This window comes from Chiroxiphia lanceolata (assembly GCF_009829145.1).
Source record: "Chiroxiphia lanceolata isolate bChiLan1 chromosome W unlocalized genomic scaffold, bChiLan1.pri scaffold_46_arrow_ctg1, whole genome shotgun sequence".
Lineage (NCBI taxonomy): Eukaryota > Metazoa > Chordata > Aves > Passeriformes > Pipridae > Chiroxiphia > Chiroxiphia lanceolata.
In genome coordinates this window covers 331,381-347,887 of record NW_022476501.1, presented here as the reverse complement: position 1 = coordinate 347,887, position 16,507 = coordinate 331,381, and the positions used below count along the sequence as shown (strand labels likewise).

Below are 16,507 nucleotides of genomic sequence, written 5' to 3'. Positions count from 1 at the left end.
CAGTTCTGTTTTCCCCATTCCCATTCCTGGTGTCCCCATTCCCAGTTCCTGCTGGCCCCAACCCGCTCCCAGTGTCTCCATTGCTATTCCTGCGTCTCCATCCCATTCCTGATGTCCCCACCCTGCTCCAGTGTCCCCAACCTTCTCCTGGTCTTCCCATCCTGCTCCTGGTGTCCCCATCCCTTTCCCCATCGTCTCCTGGAGTTCCCATTCCCATTCCTGGTGTCCCCAACCTGCTCCCAGTGTCCCCATTCCCAGTGTTCACATTCCCATTCCCATTCCTGGTGACTCCAACCTGCTCCCAATGTCCCCATTCCCATTCCCCCTGTCCCCATTCCCATTCCTGGTTCCCACAGAGGAACTGCTGGATGCCGGAGGAGGGAGCCAGGATTTATTGCCCAAAGCAGGAGATTTTCACACCCAAATTAAAGCCTCTGGAATAATTGTGGTCCTGGGTTTCACACAGGAAAAAGCAGGAAGTTGATCCATCGGGAAGAGCCGCAGGGGGGCCGGGGTGGGTGGGAGCAGCGGGATGAGCTCTGCCAGCAGCTCCTGCCTTTCCACAGGGAGAGGGAAGGGGCGGATCCAGCTCCAGGATCACTCAGACTTTGATTCCTGCCGGGATGAGAGCGGGGAAAGGAGTCACCATGTCCCTGTTCCCATCCCAGGGGATGGAGCCGGCTGTGGAGCCCAGGGAGAGCAGGAACTGCTCCGGATTCCCTCCTGATCCTGCTCTGTCCATCCCACCCCAATCCCACTCCATCCATCCCACCCCAATCCCACTCCAGAATCCAGCCCTGATCCCAGTCCACAATTCCACCTGATCCCACTCTGGAATCCTGCCCTGAGCTGGAATCCCCTTCCAATCCCACTCCAGCCATTAGGCCCCCATTCCCCTCTGGAATCCCGGCATCCATCCTGGGATCCCTGCACAGAGGATCTGGATCCACACACGCTGCTGGTACTCACTGGTGGGCGTGGGGTCGTATCCATTCCCCTCCCTCTTCCCTATGGAAAGAAAGCGGGATCAGCACCCGTGGCACAGGATCCCCGGAATGCTGCCGGGCGGATCCGTGCCCCTTCCCGACCCCCATCCCGGGAGTTACCGGATCGGAGCTTCCAGACACCGACTCCCACGAGGCCGATGATGATGATGATGGCAGCGATGACGGACACAGCCACCAACACCGGGATGGAATTCCAGATGGATTCCGGCTCTGGGAAGGGCAGGAGGGGCAGGAGGGGGAGGGTTACCCCCATCCCGCTGCTCCACACTCCCAAATTCCTCCTTCCCAAACCCCCAGTTCCCACATTGCCCGTTCCCAGCCTCACCCCAGGCGAAGATCCCGGGCTCCGGCATTCCGGCGTGCTCCACCCGGCACCGGTACTGCTCCCGCTCCCCCGGCAGCGCCTCGATCCTGGCCCAGCTGTGGAAGGTGCCGTCGCTGTTGGGAACGATCCCGCCCCACTCCGTCTCCTGATCCCGCAGTTCATCCCCCTTCAGCCAGTTGATCCCGATCATCCCGGGGTAGAATCCGTACGCGTGGCAGGACAACGTCAGGATCCCGTGTTCCTCTTTCCCGGACACGTGGACATCGGGGGGATCTGGGATGGGATAAAGGTGAGATCCATCCATGGAATTCCCATGAGAATGGGACTGGTATGAGATCCACCCATAAAATTCCCATTGGAATGGGACAACAGTGGGATCCATTCACAGAATTCCCATGGGAGTTGGATGACTCAGATTCATCCATGGAATTCCCATGGGAGTTGGATGACTCAGATTCATCCATGGAATTCCCATGGGAGTTGGATGACTCAGATTCATCCATGGAATTCCCATGGGAATTCCTGCATTCCTCAGTTCCACCCTCTCAAATCCCACATTCCCAAATCCCACATTCCCATGGGAATTCTGTCTCCCTCACCTTTGCGCTCCAGTGCCTCCCGCCCGTATCCGACGTATTTCCGGAGCCATTCCGGACAGATGTTCCCCAGGTAATTTGTCCATCTCTCCACCTCGATCCCATCGTGTTCCCATTTCCTCTTGGTGATCTGGGCAGCTCCATCGGCCGCCACGAAGCTCCTGGATCCCAGCTCGAAGGACATGAAATCCCGCCCGTCGTAGCCTTGCCAATAGGAACCACGGACGCTCCCGTCGGACAGGAGGTCACAGCCAGAAACCCACTGCCACACGTGGAAACCTGGGGGTGGGATCAGACCCATGGAGACCCCTGGAATTGTGTCCCAGCCCCACAGAGCCCCATTCCAGCCCTATGGAGCCCCAGAGTCCGATGGAAACACACAGAGCCTCATCCCAGGCCTACAGATCCCCCTCAGCCCCATAGATCCCATCTCAGCCCCACAGATCCCCCCGTTCCCCGGTTTCCCCCACTCACCCCCACTCCAGTTGTACCGATCCCGCCCAACACCCAGGTTGTGGGCAGCCACGAGCTGGTTCTCCTCGTTGATCTGGGTCTGTCCATCCCAATATCCCGGCTCGGCTCCGGCCGCCATCCACGGCGTCTGCGGCTCCACCCGGCCCCGCTCGCTGTCGTAGCGTGTGAAGGGGATCCCATCCACGTATCCCAGTGCCATATATTGCGGGATCCCCGGGCTGGGCTCTGTCACCCCCACGTGCAGGTAACGCAGGGAGTGGAGAACTGGGGGGACACGGAGATTTGGGAGGTCTGGGGACATCCACGGGTCAAGGAAAGGGGGAACTGGGAGAGCTGGGAGAGCCAGGAAGGGGGTTTGGGGATCCCAGGGCCAAGGAAAGGAGGGTGTAGGGACTGAGAGAGGGAGTGTCCAAGGGTCCTTGTGCCCAGGAAATGGGGGCCCAGGGGTGGGAAAAGAGGGGTCATGGGTTGAAGAGATTCAGAATGGCTGGGAAAGGGGGTGCAGGGGGGTGTTGGTGCAAGATAAGGGGGTTCAGTTGGGGAGAGCTGGGGATGGGGGTTCACGGGTGTCCCAGTGCCCAGGAATGGGGGTCCAGGGGGGTCCTAGTGCTGGAAAGGGGGTGCAGGGGGATCCCCGTGCCTGGAAACGGAGGTTCAGGGGACTCCACTGCCCAGTAATGGGGTTCAGAAAGGCTCCAAGTCCCAGGAATGAGGATTTGGGGGTTCCAGTGCTGAATAAGGGCATTTAGGGAAGTTCAGGTGCTGGGGGAGGGGGTGCAGGGGGGTCCCAGTGCCAGGAATGGAAGTTCAGGGGGGTCCTGGTGCCCAGGAATGGGGGTTCAGGGGGGTCCCTGTGCCAGGAATGGAAGTTCAGGGGGGTCTCGGTGCCCAGGAATTGCGGTCGAGGGCGTTCCCGGTGCCTGGGACCCCCCTGAAGGAAGCTCAGGGAGTGGAGAACTGGGGGGGTCACAGAGATTGGAGGGTTTGGGGGGTCCAAGGGTCAAGGAAGTGGAACTGGGAGAGCTGGGAAGGGTCCAAGGTTCAAGGAAAGGGGGGGCTGGGACTGGGAGAGGCGAGACAGGGGATCCAGGGGGGTCCAGTGGTCCCTGGTGTTGAGGAAAAGTGGGGTCTGGGGGCTGGGAAAGGCAGGACTGGGGGTCCAGGGGGTCCCAGGGTCAAGGAAAAGGGGCACAGGAGGGTATTTGTTGAGAATAAGGGGGTTCAGGGGGATCCTGGTGCCGGGGATGAGGGTTCAGGGGGTCCTGGTGCAGGAAAAGGGGGTTCAGAGGGGTCCGGGTACAGGATAAGGGGTTCAGGGGGGTCCCAGTGCCCAGGATAGGGGCTCCAGGGTGTCCCTGTGTTGGATAAGGGGGTGCAGTGGGATCCCTGTGCCTGCAATGGGTGTTCAGGGGGGTTCCCAGTGCCGAGGAATGGGTGTCCAGGGGGGCTCCCTGTTTCCAGGAACGGGGATTCAGGGGGTCCTAGTGCCAGATAAGGGGGTTCAGGGGGGACACAGCGCTGCAGGAGGGTTTGCAGGGGGGTCCAAGTGCCCAGGGATTGCGGTGGGGAGGGATTCCCGTGCCAGGGAATGGGGATTCAGGGGGGTTCCGTGTCCAGGAATGGGTGGTCGGGGGGGTCCCAGTACTCAGGAATAGGGGTCCAAGGCGGTCCCAATACTCAGGAATGGGGCTCCAGAGGGGACCCTGAGCCCAAAAATGGAGGTTGAGGGGGATTCCCGTGCCCGGAAATGGAGGTTCAGGGGGTCCCGGTGCCCAGGAATGGAAACTGGGGGGTCCCGGTGCCCGGCAATGGAGGTTCAGGGAAGTGCCGGTGCCCGGCAATAAAGGCTGAGGAGTTGCCCGTTCCGGGGGTCCCACTTACCCTCGGGCTGCCCCCCCGAGACCCCCAGGAGCGCCAGGAGCGCCCCCAGCCCCAGCGCTGGAGCCATCGCGCTGCTCCGCTGGCCCCGCCCACACAGCAGCGTCCCGCGCCGCTACTTCTTCTGCACCAATGGCAACCCGACTGGGCCGTGACGTCACCGGGCACCGGGCAGATCCCGCCGCCGCAGGTTGGGAGACGCGACAGTGCCCGAGGCAGCGCGGGGGAGGGGAGGGGACGGGGGAATTCCTGGGAACTGAGCGGAATGTCCTTTGGGAGCCCTGCTGGGACCCCCCTGAGTCCTCCTGAGACCCTCTGCAACCCAGGGTCAGGGGAAGGGGGGTGAGGGCACTGGGAGAGGCGGGATGGAGATTCAGGGGGTCCCTGTGCCCAGGAAAAGGGGGGTCCAGGGGTCGCTGATGTTGAGGAAAACGGGGTCTGGAAAAGGCAGGAATGGGGGCCCAGGGGGGCTCAGGGTCAAGGAAAAGGGAGGATGAGGGGGCTGGGAGAGGCGGGATGGGCAGGAAAGGGGGCACAGGGGGGTATTTGTTGAGGCTAAGGGGGTTCAGAGGGGTCCTGGTGCCAGGGATTGGGGTCCAGGGGGGTTCCTGTGCCCAAGAATGGGGGTCCAGGGGGGTCCCAGTACTCAGGAATGGGGCTCCAGAGGGGTCCCTGTGCCCGGGAATGGAGGTTGAGGGAGGTTCCCATTCCCGGGAACGGGTGTTCAAGGGGGTCTCGGTGCCCAGGAATGGAAATGAGGCGGTCCCGGTGCCGCATAGGGAGGTTTAAGGGGGTCCCGGTGCTGAGGGAGAGGGTGCAGGGGGGTCCCTGTGCCTGGAAATGGAAGTTCAGGGGGCTCCCGGTGCCCAGGAATGGGTGTTCAGGGGGGTCCCGGTGCCTGGAAATGGAGGTTCAGGGGGGTCCCGGTACCCAGGAATGGGTGTTCAGGGGGGTCCCGGTGCCTGGAAATGGAGGTTCAGGGGGGTCCCGGTGCCCGGGAATGGAGGTTCAGGGGGGTCTCCTTCCGGGAATGGGGGCTCGGAGGGTTCCCGTGCCCAGCAATCGGGATTCAGGGGGACCCGGTGCCGAGGGAGAGGGCGCAGGGGGGTCCCGGTGCCCGGCAATGGAGGTTCAGGGAAGTGCCGGTGCCCGGCAATAAAGGCTGAGGAGTTGCCCGTTCCGGGGGTCCCACTTACCCTCGGGCTGCCCCCCTGAGACCGCCAAGACCCCCAGGAGCGCCAGGAGCGCCCCCAGCCCCAGCGCTGGAGCCATCGCGCTGCTCCGCTGGCCCCGCTGGGCGCAGTTCGGGAGACGCGAAAGCGAAAGTGGCCGAGGGAGCGCGGGGGGCGGGCCCGGGGGAATTGCCGGGAATGCCCCGGGATCCCCTTCGGGACCCCTCCCGGCACCGCCCCGGGTCCCCCCGCCACCCCCGGGCCCCCTGGACGGGCCCGAGCGGCGGGACCCCCGAGCCGGGCCGAGCTGAAGTCGCGGGCCCTGCGCTTAAACTCGGCCTTAAAGGCGCCGCTTTGGGGCCAAAGCGGGGGAAGCGCCGCGATCAGCGGATGCCGCGGGGGCGGGGGGCGATCTCCCTGGGCCAGTGCCCGCCCTGGGCAGCCCCCACTGCCCCCCGCAGCCCCTGCTCACCCCTGCCGGGAGACGCGACCCCCGGGTGAGGGGGTGCGGGGGGGGTCCCGGAGCTGGGGAAGGAGATGCAGGGGGGTCTCAGTGCCCCGGAACGGGGATTCAAGGGGGGCCCAGGTCAAGGAAAGAGGAGGTGCAGAAGCTTGGAGAGGTGGGATGGCGAGTCTGGGGCGTCCCTGTGCCCAAGAAAAGGAGGTCCCAGGAGTTGCCAGTGTTGAGGAAAGGGGGCTCTGGGGACTGGGAAAGGCAGAAAGGGGGGTCCAGGGGGTCTCAAAGTCAAGGATCTGCCCGGAGCCGAGCTGGCCAGGGAGCGCCCACCGGGGGGATTTAAGGCAGTGCCAGCGTTTCGGTCCTGTCCAGCCCGGTCGGTGTTGGCCAGGGGCCCGTGCTGGCTGCTGGCCCCACTCCTCGCTCCGTCCCGCTCGTGTCCCACCTCCCTGCTCGGCTGCTCGGCTCGGATCCGCTCTGCTCCCCACCCGCTTCCCTCCAGCGCTGCTTCCCTGCCTGCCCGAGCCTGACTGCACCCGCTTCTCTCCCTGTACCGGGAACCTTTCGGCACTTTCCTTTGGCAGCCTTTCCTTTCCCTCATCTCTCCCTCTTCTTCTCCTCCCCTCGCTTTTACCGTTCCTTATTGGTACCAATAAAGTCAGTTGTGTGTTTGAGACCCAACATTTGGAGGTTTGGGCCTTAATCTCACCTTGGAAGGAATCATCTAAAAGAACCAGGTTGCAGCCCCTGTCCGGTCTGTAACAGGGTCCCAGGATCAGGGGAAGGGGGGTGAGAGCACTGGGAGAGGCGGGATGGAGATTCAAGGCGTCCCTGTGCCCAGGAAAAGGGGTGTCCGGGGGTCGCTGCTGTTGAGGAAAACGGGGTCTGGAAAAGGCAGGAATGGGGGTCCAGGGGGTCTCATGGACAAGGAAAAGGTAGGTCTGGGAGAGGCAGGATGTCCAGGAAAGGGGGTGCAGGGGGATGTTGGTGCAGGATAAGGGGTTCCAGGGGGGGTCCCGGTGCCCAGGAATTGCGGTCGAGGGCGTTCCCGGTGCCTGGGACCCCCCTGCAGGAAGCTCAGGGAGTGGAGAACTGGGGGGGTCACAGAGATTGGAGGTTTTGGGGGGTCCAAGGGTCAAGGGAGCGGAACTGGGAGAGCTGGGAAGGGTCCAAAGTTCAAGGAAATGAGGGGCTGGAACTGGGAGAGGCGGGATAAGGGATCCAGGGGGGTCCAGTGGTCCCTGGTGTTGAGGAAAGTGGGGTCTGGGGGCTGGGAAAGGCAGGACTGGGGGTCCAGGGGGTCCCAGGGTCAAGGAAAAGGGGCACAGGAGGGTATTTGTTGAGAATAAGGGGGTTCAGGGGGATCCTGGTGCCGGGGATGGGGGTTCAGGGGGTCCTGGTGCAGGAAAAGGGGGTTCAGAGGGGTCCCGGTACAGGATAAGGGAGTACAGGGGGGTCCCAGTGCCCAGAATAGGGGTTCCAGGGTGTCCCTGTGTTGGATAAGGGGGTGCAGTGGGATCCCTGTGCCAGGAATGGGGGTCCAGGGGGTTCCCAGTTCCCAGGAATGGGTGTCCAGGGGGGTCTCTGTGTCCTGGAATGGGGGTTCAGGGGGCCAGATAAGGGGGTTCAGGGGGTCCCAGCGCTGCAGGAGGGTTTGCAGGGGGGTCCAAGTGCCCGGGAATAGAGGTGGGGAGGGATTCCCATTCCAGGGAATGGGGTTCAGAGGGGGTCTCGGAGCCCAGAAATGGGTGTTCAGGGAGGTCTCCTTCCAGGATTGGAGGTTCAGGGGGGTTCCAGTGCCCAAAAATAGGGGTCCAGGGGGGTATCGCTGTCTGGGAATGGGTGTTCAGGGGATCCCGGTGCCGGATAAGGGGATTTAGGGGGAGTCACAACACTAGGGGAGAGAACGCAGGGGGATCCAAGTGCTCGGGAATGAAGGTGGGGGGTTCCCATGCCCGGGAATGGGGTTTCAGAGGAGTCTCGATGGCCGGGAAGGGAAACTGAGGGATCCCGGTACCAGATGAGGAGGTTTAAAGGGGTCCCGGTGCGGAGGGAGAGGGTGCAGGGGGGTCCCGGTGCCCGGCAATGGAGGTTCAGGGAAGTGCCGGTGCCCGGCAATAAAGGCTGAGGAGTTGCCCGTTCCGGGGGTCCCACTTACCCTCGGGCTGCCCCCCCGAGACCCCCAGGAGCGCCAGGAGCGCCCCCAGCCCCAGCGCTGGAGCCATCGCGCTGCTCCGCTGGCCCCGCCCACACAGCAGCGTCCCGCGCCGCTTGTTCTTCTGCACCAATGGCAACCCGACTGGGCCGTGACGTCACCGGGCACCGGGCAGATCCCGCCGCCGCAGGTTGGGAGACGCGACAGTGCCCGAGGCAGCGCGGGGGAGGGGAGGGGACGGGGGAATTCCTGGGAACTGAGCGGAATGTCCTTTGGGAGCCCTGCTGGGACCCCCCTGAGTCCTCCTGAGACCCTCTGCAACGCAGGGTCAGGGGAAGGGGGGTGAGGGCACTGGGAGAGGCGGGATGGAGATTCAGGGGGTCCCTGTGCCCAGGAAAAGGGGGGTCCAGGGGTCGCTGATGTTGAGGAAAATGGGGTCTGGAAAAGGCAGGAATGGGGGCCCAGGGGGGCTCAGGGTCAAGGAAAAGGGAGGATGAGGGGGCTGGGAGAGGCGGGATTGGCAGGAAAAGGGGCACAGGGGGGTATTTGTTGAGGATAAGGGGGTTCAGAGGGGTCCTGGTGCCAGGGATTGGGGTCCAGGGGGGTTCCTGTGCCCAAGAATGGGGGTCCAGGGGGGTCCCAGGACTCAGGAATGGGGCTCCAGAGGCGTCCCTGTGCCCGGGAATGCAGGTTGAGGGAGGTTCCCATTCCCGGGAACGGGTGTTCAAGGGGGTCTCGGTGCCCAGGAATGGAAATGAGGGGGTCCCGGTGCCGCATAGGGAGGTTTAAGGGGGTCCCGGTGCTGAGGGAGAGGGTGCAGGGGGGTCCCTGTGCCCGGAAATGGAGGTTCAGGGGGGTCCCGGTACCCAGGAATGGGTGTTCAGGGGGGTCCCGGTGCCTGGAAATGGAGGTTCAGGGGGGTCCCGGTGCCCAGGAATGGGCGTTCAGGGGGGTCCCGGTGCCCAGGAATGGGTGTTCAGGGGGGTCTCCTTCCGGGAATGGGGGCTCAGAGGGGTCCCGTGCCCAGCAATCGGGATTCAGGGGGTCCCGGTGCGGAGGGAGAGGGCGCAGGGGGGTCCCGGTGCCCGGCAATGGAGGTTCAGGGAAGTGCCGGTGCCCGGCAATAAAGGCTGAGGAGTTGCCCGTTCCGGGGGCCCCACTTACCCTCGGGCTGCCCCCCTGAGACCGCCAAGACCCCCAGGAGCGCCAGGAGCGCCCCCAGCCCCAGCGCTGGAGCCATCGCGCTGCTCCGCTGGCCCCGCTGGGCGCAGTTCGGGAGACGCGAAAGCGAAAGTGGCCGAGGGAGCGCGGGGGGCGGGCCCGGGGGAATTGCCGGGAATGCCCCGGGATCCCCTTCGGGACCCCTCCCGGCACCGCCCCGGGTCCCCCCGCCACCCCCGGGCCCCCTGGACGGGCCCGAGCGGCGGGACCCCCGGGCCGGGCCGAGCTGAAGTCGCGGGCCCTGCGCTTAAACTCGGCCTTAAAGGCGCCGCTTTGGGGCCAAAGCGGGGGAAGCGCCGCGATCAGCGGATGCCGCGGGGGCGGGGGGCGATCTCCCTGGGCCAGTGCCCGCCCTGGGCAGCCCCCACTGCCCCCCGCAGGGGTCCCGGGGTCAAGGCAAAGGGGGGCTCCCAAAGCCCCTGCCCAGGGGGGAGCGGGAGCTGGGGCAGGAGCTCCGTGGGGAGAGAAAAGGGGGGGACAGCGGGATGGGGGTCCCGGGGGGGCACACACGCTCCGGGGGGGACACACGACCCCCGGGGACCCCCCTCAGCTCCTCCCGCAGGCGGAGGCCGAGTCCCAGCCAAGGGAGACGAAGCCAAAGACGGAGCCGGGACCCCCGTCAGCATCTTGGGGGGGCGGGGGGGCGGGACCCGGGAAACGGCGGCGGCTGCTGGGAAGGGACCGGGATGGACTGGGTTGGATTGGGATAGACTGGGACAGACTGGGATGGACTGGGACAAACTGGGACAGACTGGGACAGACTGGGATGGACTGGGACAAACTGGAACGGACTGGGACAGACTGGGATGGACTGGGACAAACTGGGACAGACTGGGACAGACTGCCGGCAGCCCGGGCACATCGCCAGGGCTGGGACTCCTAAAGCAGCGGCTCCGGGCACATCGCCAGGGCTGTTTCCCGTAAACCGCGGCCGGTTCAGCACCGGACGCTGGGATTCTGGGCCAAGCCGGGCGGGCACTCGGGGAGGCGGTGGCGGAGCTCGGGCGCGGCCCCGGCGCGGCTGGAGGGGGCGGGAGGGGGGTCCGGCGGGTTCGTCCCGCCCTGTCCCCTCCCCAGGGCCCGCGCAGGGAGCGGCTGCCCGCGGGCTCCTCCTTCCCGCCCAGCCCCGGCGGGCTCGGAAGGAGCCGCTGCCGCAGCAGCGCTGCCTCGGCCCGGCTCCTCTCGCTCCCACCCCTTTGGCTGCCCCGGGCCCGCCACTGCTCCCGCCCGGGGGGGACCGGCCTTGCAGCCGCGTCGGCTGCTGCCACATGGCCCTGCTGGGGCAGGGCTGGCACGGCAGGGGCTTGGAGGCCCTGCCAAGCTGAGCCGTGCTGGGACTGAAAGACACACCCGGGCTGGGATGGACCGGGCTGGGAATATACTGGGATGGGGGGGTGGGATGGACCGGGCTGGGAATATACTGGGATGGGGGGGTGGGATGGACCGGGCTGGGAATATACTGGGATGGGGGTGTGGGATGGACCGGGCTGGGAATATACTGGGATGGGGTGTGGGATGGACCGGGCTGGGGGTGTTGAGCCAGATCGGGGTGTGGGGGCTGGGCTGGCCCAGGATGAAGCAAGTTTGGATTTGAGCTTAGTTCTCTCTTCCCAAGATTGCTGTGCCAGATCCAGAGGGAATTTGGGAGGGGGAAGGAGGAGGTGAGACTAAGAGGAGCAAGAAGAAGCAGCTTTCTCCTGCCCGTCCTGCTCCGTCTCCCCTGGGCCTCCCCCTCCAGCCCAGCCCAGCCTGGGGGTCCCACTTTGGGGTCCCCGTCACCCCCAGGTGTCTCCTTGCAGGGACCCCTCAGGTCAGGGCTGAATTCCTCTTTGATTTGCAGACAAAAAGTGGAAATTGCTGCTGACTGGTTGGATTCCCTCTCCTTTGGTCACTACAGAAAAGCCCCTTTGAATCACTCCCACGGCCACTTGTGAACTCATTGCCCTTCCCTGGGCAGCAGAAAAAAAAAAGACACAACTATATTGGCCTGCAGTAGTTTTGAACTGCTCTTTGGGACACCAAAGTCCTTTATTTCCCCCAAACCCAGTGTCTTTGGGAGTATTTTCCATGGTAAGTTCCTCTGTTGTTCCTTCCCCCCTAGGTCTGTTTTCTCCTCCTCTTCCTCCCCCATCTGTTTTTTGCTCCAAAATGCCCTAAACTGCAGCCTGGGGCAGGAGGAGTTTGGGGGCTGGGGACAGTAAAAATCACTGTATCAAATAAACCTTATTGAAAAGTGTTTGGGTGGGGAAAATGATCCTATCAGTTCTTCCTTTGCAGACACAGGCAGAGGGTTCTTACCTGGAGAATATTTACCTATGGAGGAAATACCGGGTGCAGGGGCTGGTAAGAATTGGAATTTGTTGATGTTAGGGTTTAGGGAGAGTTTCAATAAGTGTGGAAACTCTTTGCAGCTGCCAGTGCCCCACCAGCAGCATCCACATTCTGTGCCAGTGGATCCTTGTCCTGTTTCTTTGGGTTCTTTCCTTCCAAATATTCCACAAATGGCTCTGGTGGGGTCAGTTTTGGTTTGGTGAACCTGTTAATTTTGAACTTTGCCCTGGGGAATAGTGCATGGCCAGGGAAAGGCTGAGCAGGGAAAGAATTTAGGAAAAACCATGGAGCAGGTGGGAAAATGTTCCTGATGTGGGAGGTTGGAGCAGCGACAAGAGGAGTGAGCAAAGGCTGGGACAGGAAAGAGTGAACAAAAACCAGCCCTGGGGAAAGGAAGAGGGTTAGAAAAAGGCTGTGACTGCCTGGGGGGCAGTTTGGGGGATTATCAGCTCTTTGTGGGTTTATATTTGGCCCATGAGGTGTCCTGCTAAAGCCCCAGGACAGAGCAGAACCTGCCCAGGCCCCGGGAGCTCGGGCTGTTGTCCCAGCTCAGCTCGTGGCAGGAGGAGCTGAGGGCACCTCTGTCCCCTCTGTGCCCCCCCAGGGGTGGCAGAAGCCCCTCGGGAGGTCTGGAGACACCCCATCTATAACACTGTTGCCTCCTTTGAGAACGCAGCAGGATCAGCATCGAGGAGAAAAGACAACGCAGAAAGAACCGTGTCCTGTCGATCCCATCCAAGGAGTCTTTCTGCTCTGCCTTTGGCAACTGGACGTGTCTGTCTCGTATTGGCCTCTTTAGCCACCAGTGTGCTTGTAGCAAATGTGGGAAGGGCCCTTCCCAAATCTTCGTTCATGCAGCCCAGTCATGATTTTGGATATTAATTTGGGAGTCTGGACTCATTGGTTTATTTGGTTCTGGAACTGGTATTTGGTTTAGTTGGTTTTGGAAACAGGTATTTGGTTTCCTTTGTATTATGGGTACTTCAGGTTGCAAAGAAAGAATCTTGAAGAAATCCTTTCTGGCATTTTGGATATTAACTTGTGATTTCTGGACTTATAAGTTGATTTGGTTTTGGAAACTGGTATTTGGTTTATTTTGTATTCTTGAACCATTGGAAACAAATTGGGACTCCTTTGGAGGGACAAAGCTGTTGATGCTCCAGGGCTTCCAGGACCCTGAGGATTCCAGTGCCCACTGAAAGTGTTATTCAGGGAGATCCTCTCCGGGGATCCAGGGAGTTCCAAGCATGATCCCTGGGATTTTATTAAGGCATTAAAAGGTTTATAAAAGGTATATAAAGGAATATAAAAGGTATATAAAGATATATAAAAGATGTACGTAACAAACATAGAAATGGAGCTCTATAATATAATATGATTGACTTATAAAAAGTTGTGATAGAACTGTAAAAGAAGAGGTGTGATGCCTCAGAGCTTTTTGGGCTGCCCAGGGAGGTGGTGGAGTCACCGTCCCTGGAGGTGTTTAAGCAAAGACTGGCCATGGCCCTGAGTGCCGTGCTCTGCTTGACGTGCTGGGGATGGGGCGTAGGCTGGACGCCGGTTGATCTCCCAAGTGTCTGCCAAGCTCAGGGACTCTGGGCTTCTGTGGCAGCCCAGCCTTTGGGGACAGCGTGCTGGTGGCTCAGAGGCTGCGTCCTTGCCTTGCCTTGCCCATCTCCTGGCTGCCAGGCAAGGGCCTTGTGACATCACAGCCTCTGTGGAACAGCGCGGGGGCTGAAAAGTGTCAGCGCTGCGTCCCCGTGCCCAGAGCCTGGGCAGAAGTCGGCTGGCAGGGACGGGCAGAGACTGTGCAGAGGTGTCAGCTCGTCCCGCAGCAGCACCATGCCCAGCCAGGGCATCTCCTGGCTCCTCAGGCTCTCGGTGCTCCTGCTCTTGCCTGGCCCACTGGAGCCTTGCAGCCGTGCCACAGGTGCCATTGGTGAGAAGCGGGCTTTTCCTTGGATGGCCCCTTGGCAGAAAAGGCAGGAGAGGCTGGAGAGAGGGGAAGGAGGGGGGTCAGGCCGCTGGGATGGTGCCGGCGGGCCGTGAGCCCGAAAGCAGCAAGGCCTTGGGCCCAGACGGTGTCAGGCGGGGACTGAGAGTCCCCAGGGAGGAGGAAAGCTGGGCAGGCCCCAAGGCTGCTGGGCCTCTTCCTTGGCAGCCCTTTGGCCAAGGCCCCCAGGCAGAGGTGGGGCTCAGCCCCTGCCCAGCAATGGGGCACAGGCTGAGCCCCAGGGACACCAGAGCCAGAGCCTGAGCTCTTCTTCCTGCACCATCTGCCTGGGGCAGCCCAGCCAGGCCTGAGTCTCTCCAGGAGAGGCCAAGCCCAGCCAGAGAGGGCTCAGCCCTCTGAGGCTGCACTCACTGCAAAGGGAACAAAACATGGGCCCAGAGGACATCCTGCCCCCAAATGGAGAACAGGGAATGTCAAGAATAAAAAGTCATCCCCCCTCCATTGTTTAAGAAATGTTTAGACCTCTTTACTAAAAGCATCCAGGAATTGGGTCACCCAATTTTCCCTCTGAGAAGGGTTTTTCCATGGTTCCTCTCAATTCCCAGGTTCAAGGGGGTCCCAGCACACTTTGGGATGCGTTGGATGCCGTGTTGGGGTGCAGATGTCCCCCCAAAACTGCCCCAGAACAGGGTGACACAAGGGGGGGCACAGAGGGGTCCCCAATCCTGATCCATCCTGGAACAACCACACTGGGGGCAACTGGGATCAGAGTAGGAGTAGCTGGGCCCCAGCTGGGCTCATAGTGGGACCATACTGGGAGTGACTGCAATAATACTGGGAGTATGGGAGAGGGACTGCAACCATACTGGGGATGACTGGGATCAAACTGGATTCATACTGGAAGTGTCTGCAAGTTCCTGGGATCATACTGGGCTGACGGGACACATGCTGGGAGCAACTGGGACCATGCAGGGGCAAATGGCATCGTCCAGGCAGTGACTGAAAGTGCCTGGGGCCAGACTGGACTCAGACTGGGAGTCCCTGAGAGGGAAAGGAACCATCCTGGGAGGGACTGGGAGCAACTGGGACCACCTTGGGGGCAATTGGGATCCAATTGGGAGTGACTGGGATGATAGTGGGAGTTACCAGGGCAGTGCAGGAGGAGGGGCAGGAGGTGCTCCAGGCCTGGAGCTGAGATTCCCCTGCAGCCCAAGGAGGAGCCCACGGCGGAGCAGGGGATGCCCACAAAGAAGGATGTGAGCCTGTGGGAAGCCCGTGCTGGAGCAGAGTCCCTGCAGCTGCTGCGGCCCCAGAGAGCTCCAAGGGTCTCATCAGCACTGCTGGTTATGGGGCCACACAGAGGGGCTTTAGGCAGAATATCCCAGTCACAACCAGCATGACCCCTGTTAGCCCCAGCCTCTCCCAGCTTCCCCCAGTGAGTTCCACTCATTCCCGGTTTCCCAGTTTCCCAATACTTCCAGCATGAACCTAGTTACTCACAGCCACTTCCAATCATCCCCAGTATGGTCCCAGTTCCCCCCCACATGATCCCAGTTGCTCCCAGTGTGGTCCCAGTCACCCCCACTATGGTTACAGACACTCCCAGTATAGCCCAGTAGAGCCCTCAGCAGGCTCATAGTCATTCCCAGGTACATCCAGTTGCCCCAGTGAGGTTCCAGTTTCTGCCAGTAAGATCCCAGTCACTCCCAGTATACCTGAGTATACCCCATGTGGCCTCCAGCATGCTCCCAGTTGCTCCCAGTAGCCTTTAGTGTGGTCCCAACATGTTCCCAGTATGATCCCTGTTGCCCCAGTTCTGGTCCTGGAGGGTCCCAGTGTGCTCAGATCCTGCTCCCAGGGGTTCTGCTGAGTCTGGTCGTGGTGTAATCCCGGTGTCCCAGTCCATCCCAGTCTGTCCCACTCCATCCCAGTCTGTCCCAGTCCATTCCAGTCTGTCCCAGTCCACCGCCACCGCCTCCCCGAGTGCCCGCCCGGCTTGGCCCAGAATCCCAGCGCCCGGTGCTGAACCGGCCGCGGTTTATGGGAAACAGCCCTGGCGATGTGCCCGGAGCCGCTGCTTTAGGAGTCCCAGCCCTGGCGATGTGCCCGGGCTGCCGGCAGGCTGTCCCAGTCTGTCCCAGTCCATCCCAGTCCGTCCCAGTCTGTCCCAGTCTGTCCCAGTCCATCCCAGTCCATCCCAGTCCCTTCCCAGCAGCCGCCGCCGTTTCCCGGGTCCTGCCCCCCCTCCCGCCCCCCCAAGATGCTGACGGGGGTCCCGGCTCCGTCTTTGGCTTCGTCTCCCTGGGCTGGGGCTCGGCCTCCGCCTGCGGGAGGAGCTGAGGGGGGTCCCCGGGGGTCGTGTGTCCCCCCCCGGAGCGTGTGTGCCCCCCCGGGACCCCCATCCCGCTGTCCCCCCCTTTTCTCTCCCCACGGAGCTCCTGCCCCAGCTCCCGCTCCCCCCTGGCAGGGGCTTTGGGAGCCCCCCTTTGCCTTGACCCCGGGACCCCTGCGGGGGGCAGTGGGGGCTGCCCAGGGCGGGCACTGGCCCAGGGAGATCGCCCCCCGCCCCCGCGGCATCCGCTGATCGCGGCGCTTCCCCCGCTTTGGCCCCAAAGCGGCGCCTTTAAGGCCGAGTTTAAGCGCAGGGCCCGCGACTTCAGCTCGGCCCGGCCCGGGGGTCCCGCAACACGTGGCCGCGGAGGGTTGCAGAGGGTCTCAGGAGGACTCAGGGCGGTCCCAGCAGGGCTCCCAAAGGACATTCCGCTCAGTTCCCAGGAATTCCCCCGTCCCCTCCCCTCCCCCGCGCTGCCTCGGGCACTGTCGCGTCTCCCAACCTGCGGCGGCGGGATCTGCCCGGTGCCCGGTGACGTCACGGCCCAGTCGGGTTGCCATTGGTGCAGAAGAAGTAGCGGCGCGGGACGCTGCTGTGTGGGCGGG

General features: G+C 62.5%; 1 protein-coding gene across 6 annotated transcripts; it reads right to left on the bottom strand.

The window, feature by feature from the left end:
- Window positions 1–369: 369 nt before the first annotated feature.
- Window positions 370–9,433, bottom strand: LOC116781436 (class I histocompatibility antigen, F10 alpha chain-like). Of its 6 annotated transcripts, XM_032677105.1 has the most exons (8): window positions 5,508–5,676; window positions 4,284–4,305; window positions 2,403–2,666; window positions 1,932–2,207; window positions 1,333–1,605; window positions 1,107–1,217; window positions 970–1,008; window positions 370–618 (listed from the first exon to the last, which is right to left on the bottom strand). In XM_032677105.1, the coding sequence occupies exons 1-8, from the start codon at window positions 5,550–5,552 to the stop codon at window positions 602–604; spliced, it is 1,047 nt and encodes a 348-aa protein (XP_032532996.1). In that variant the 5' UTR covers window positions 5,553–5,676; the 3' UTR covers window positions 370–601. The 6 variants fall into 6 exon arrangements, with proteins under 6 accessions (XP_032532996.1, XP_032532993.1, XP_032532997.1 ...); XM_032677102.1 differs by lacking the exons at window positions 4,284–4,305; window positions 5,508–5,676 and adding an exon at window positions 9,229–9,433; XM_032677106.1 differs by lacking the exons at window positions 4,284–4,305; window positions 5,508–5,676 and adding an exon at window positions 8,068–8,149.
- Window positions 9,434–16,507: the final 7,074 nt, after the last annotated feature.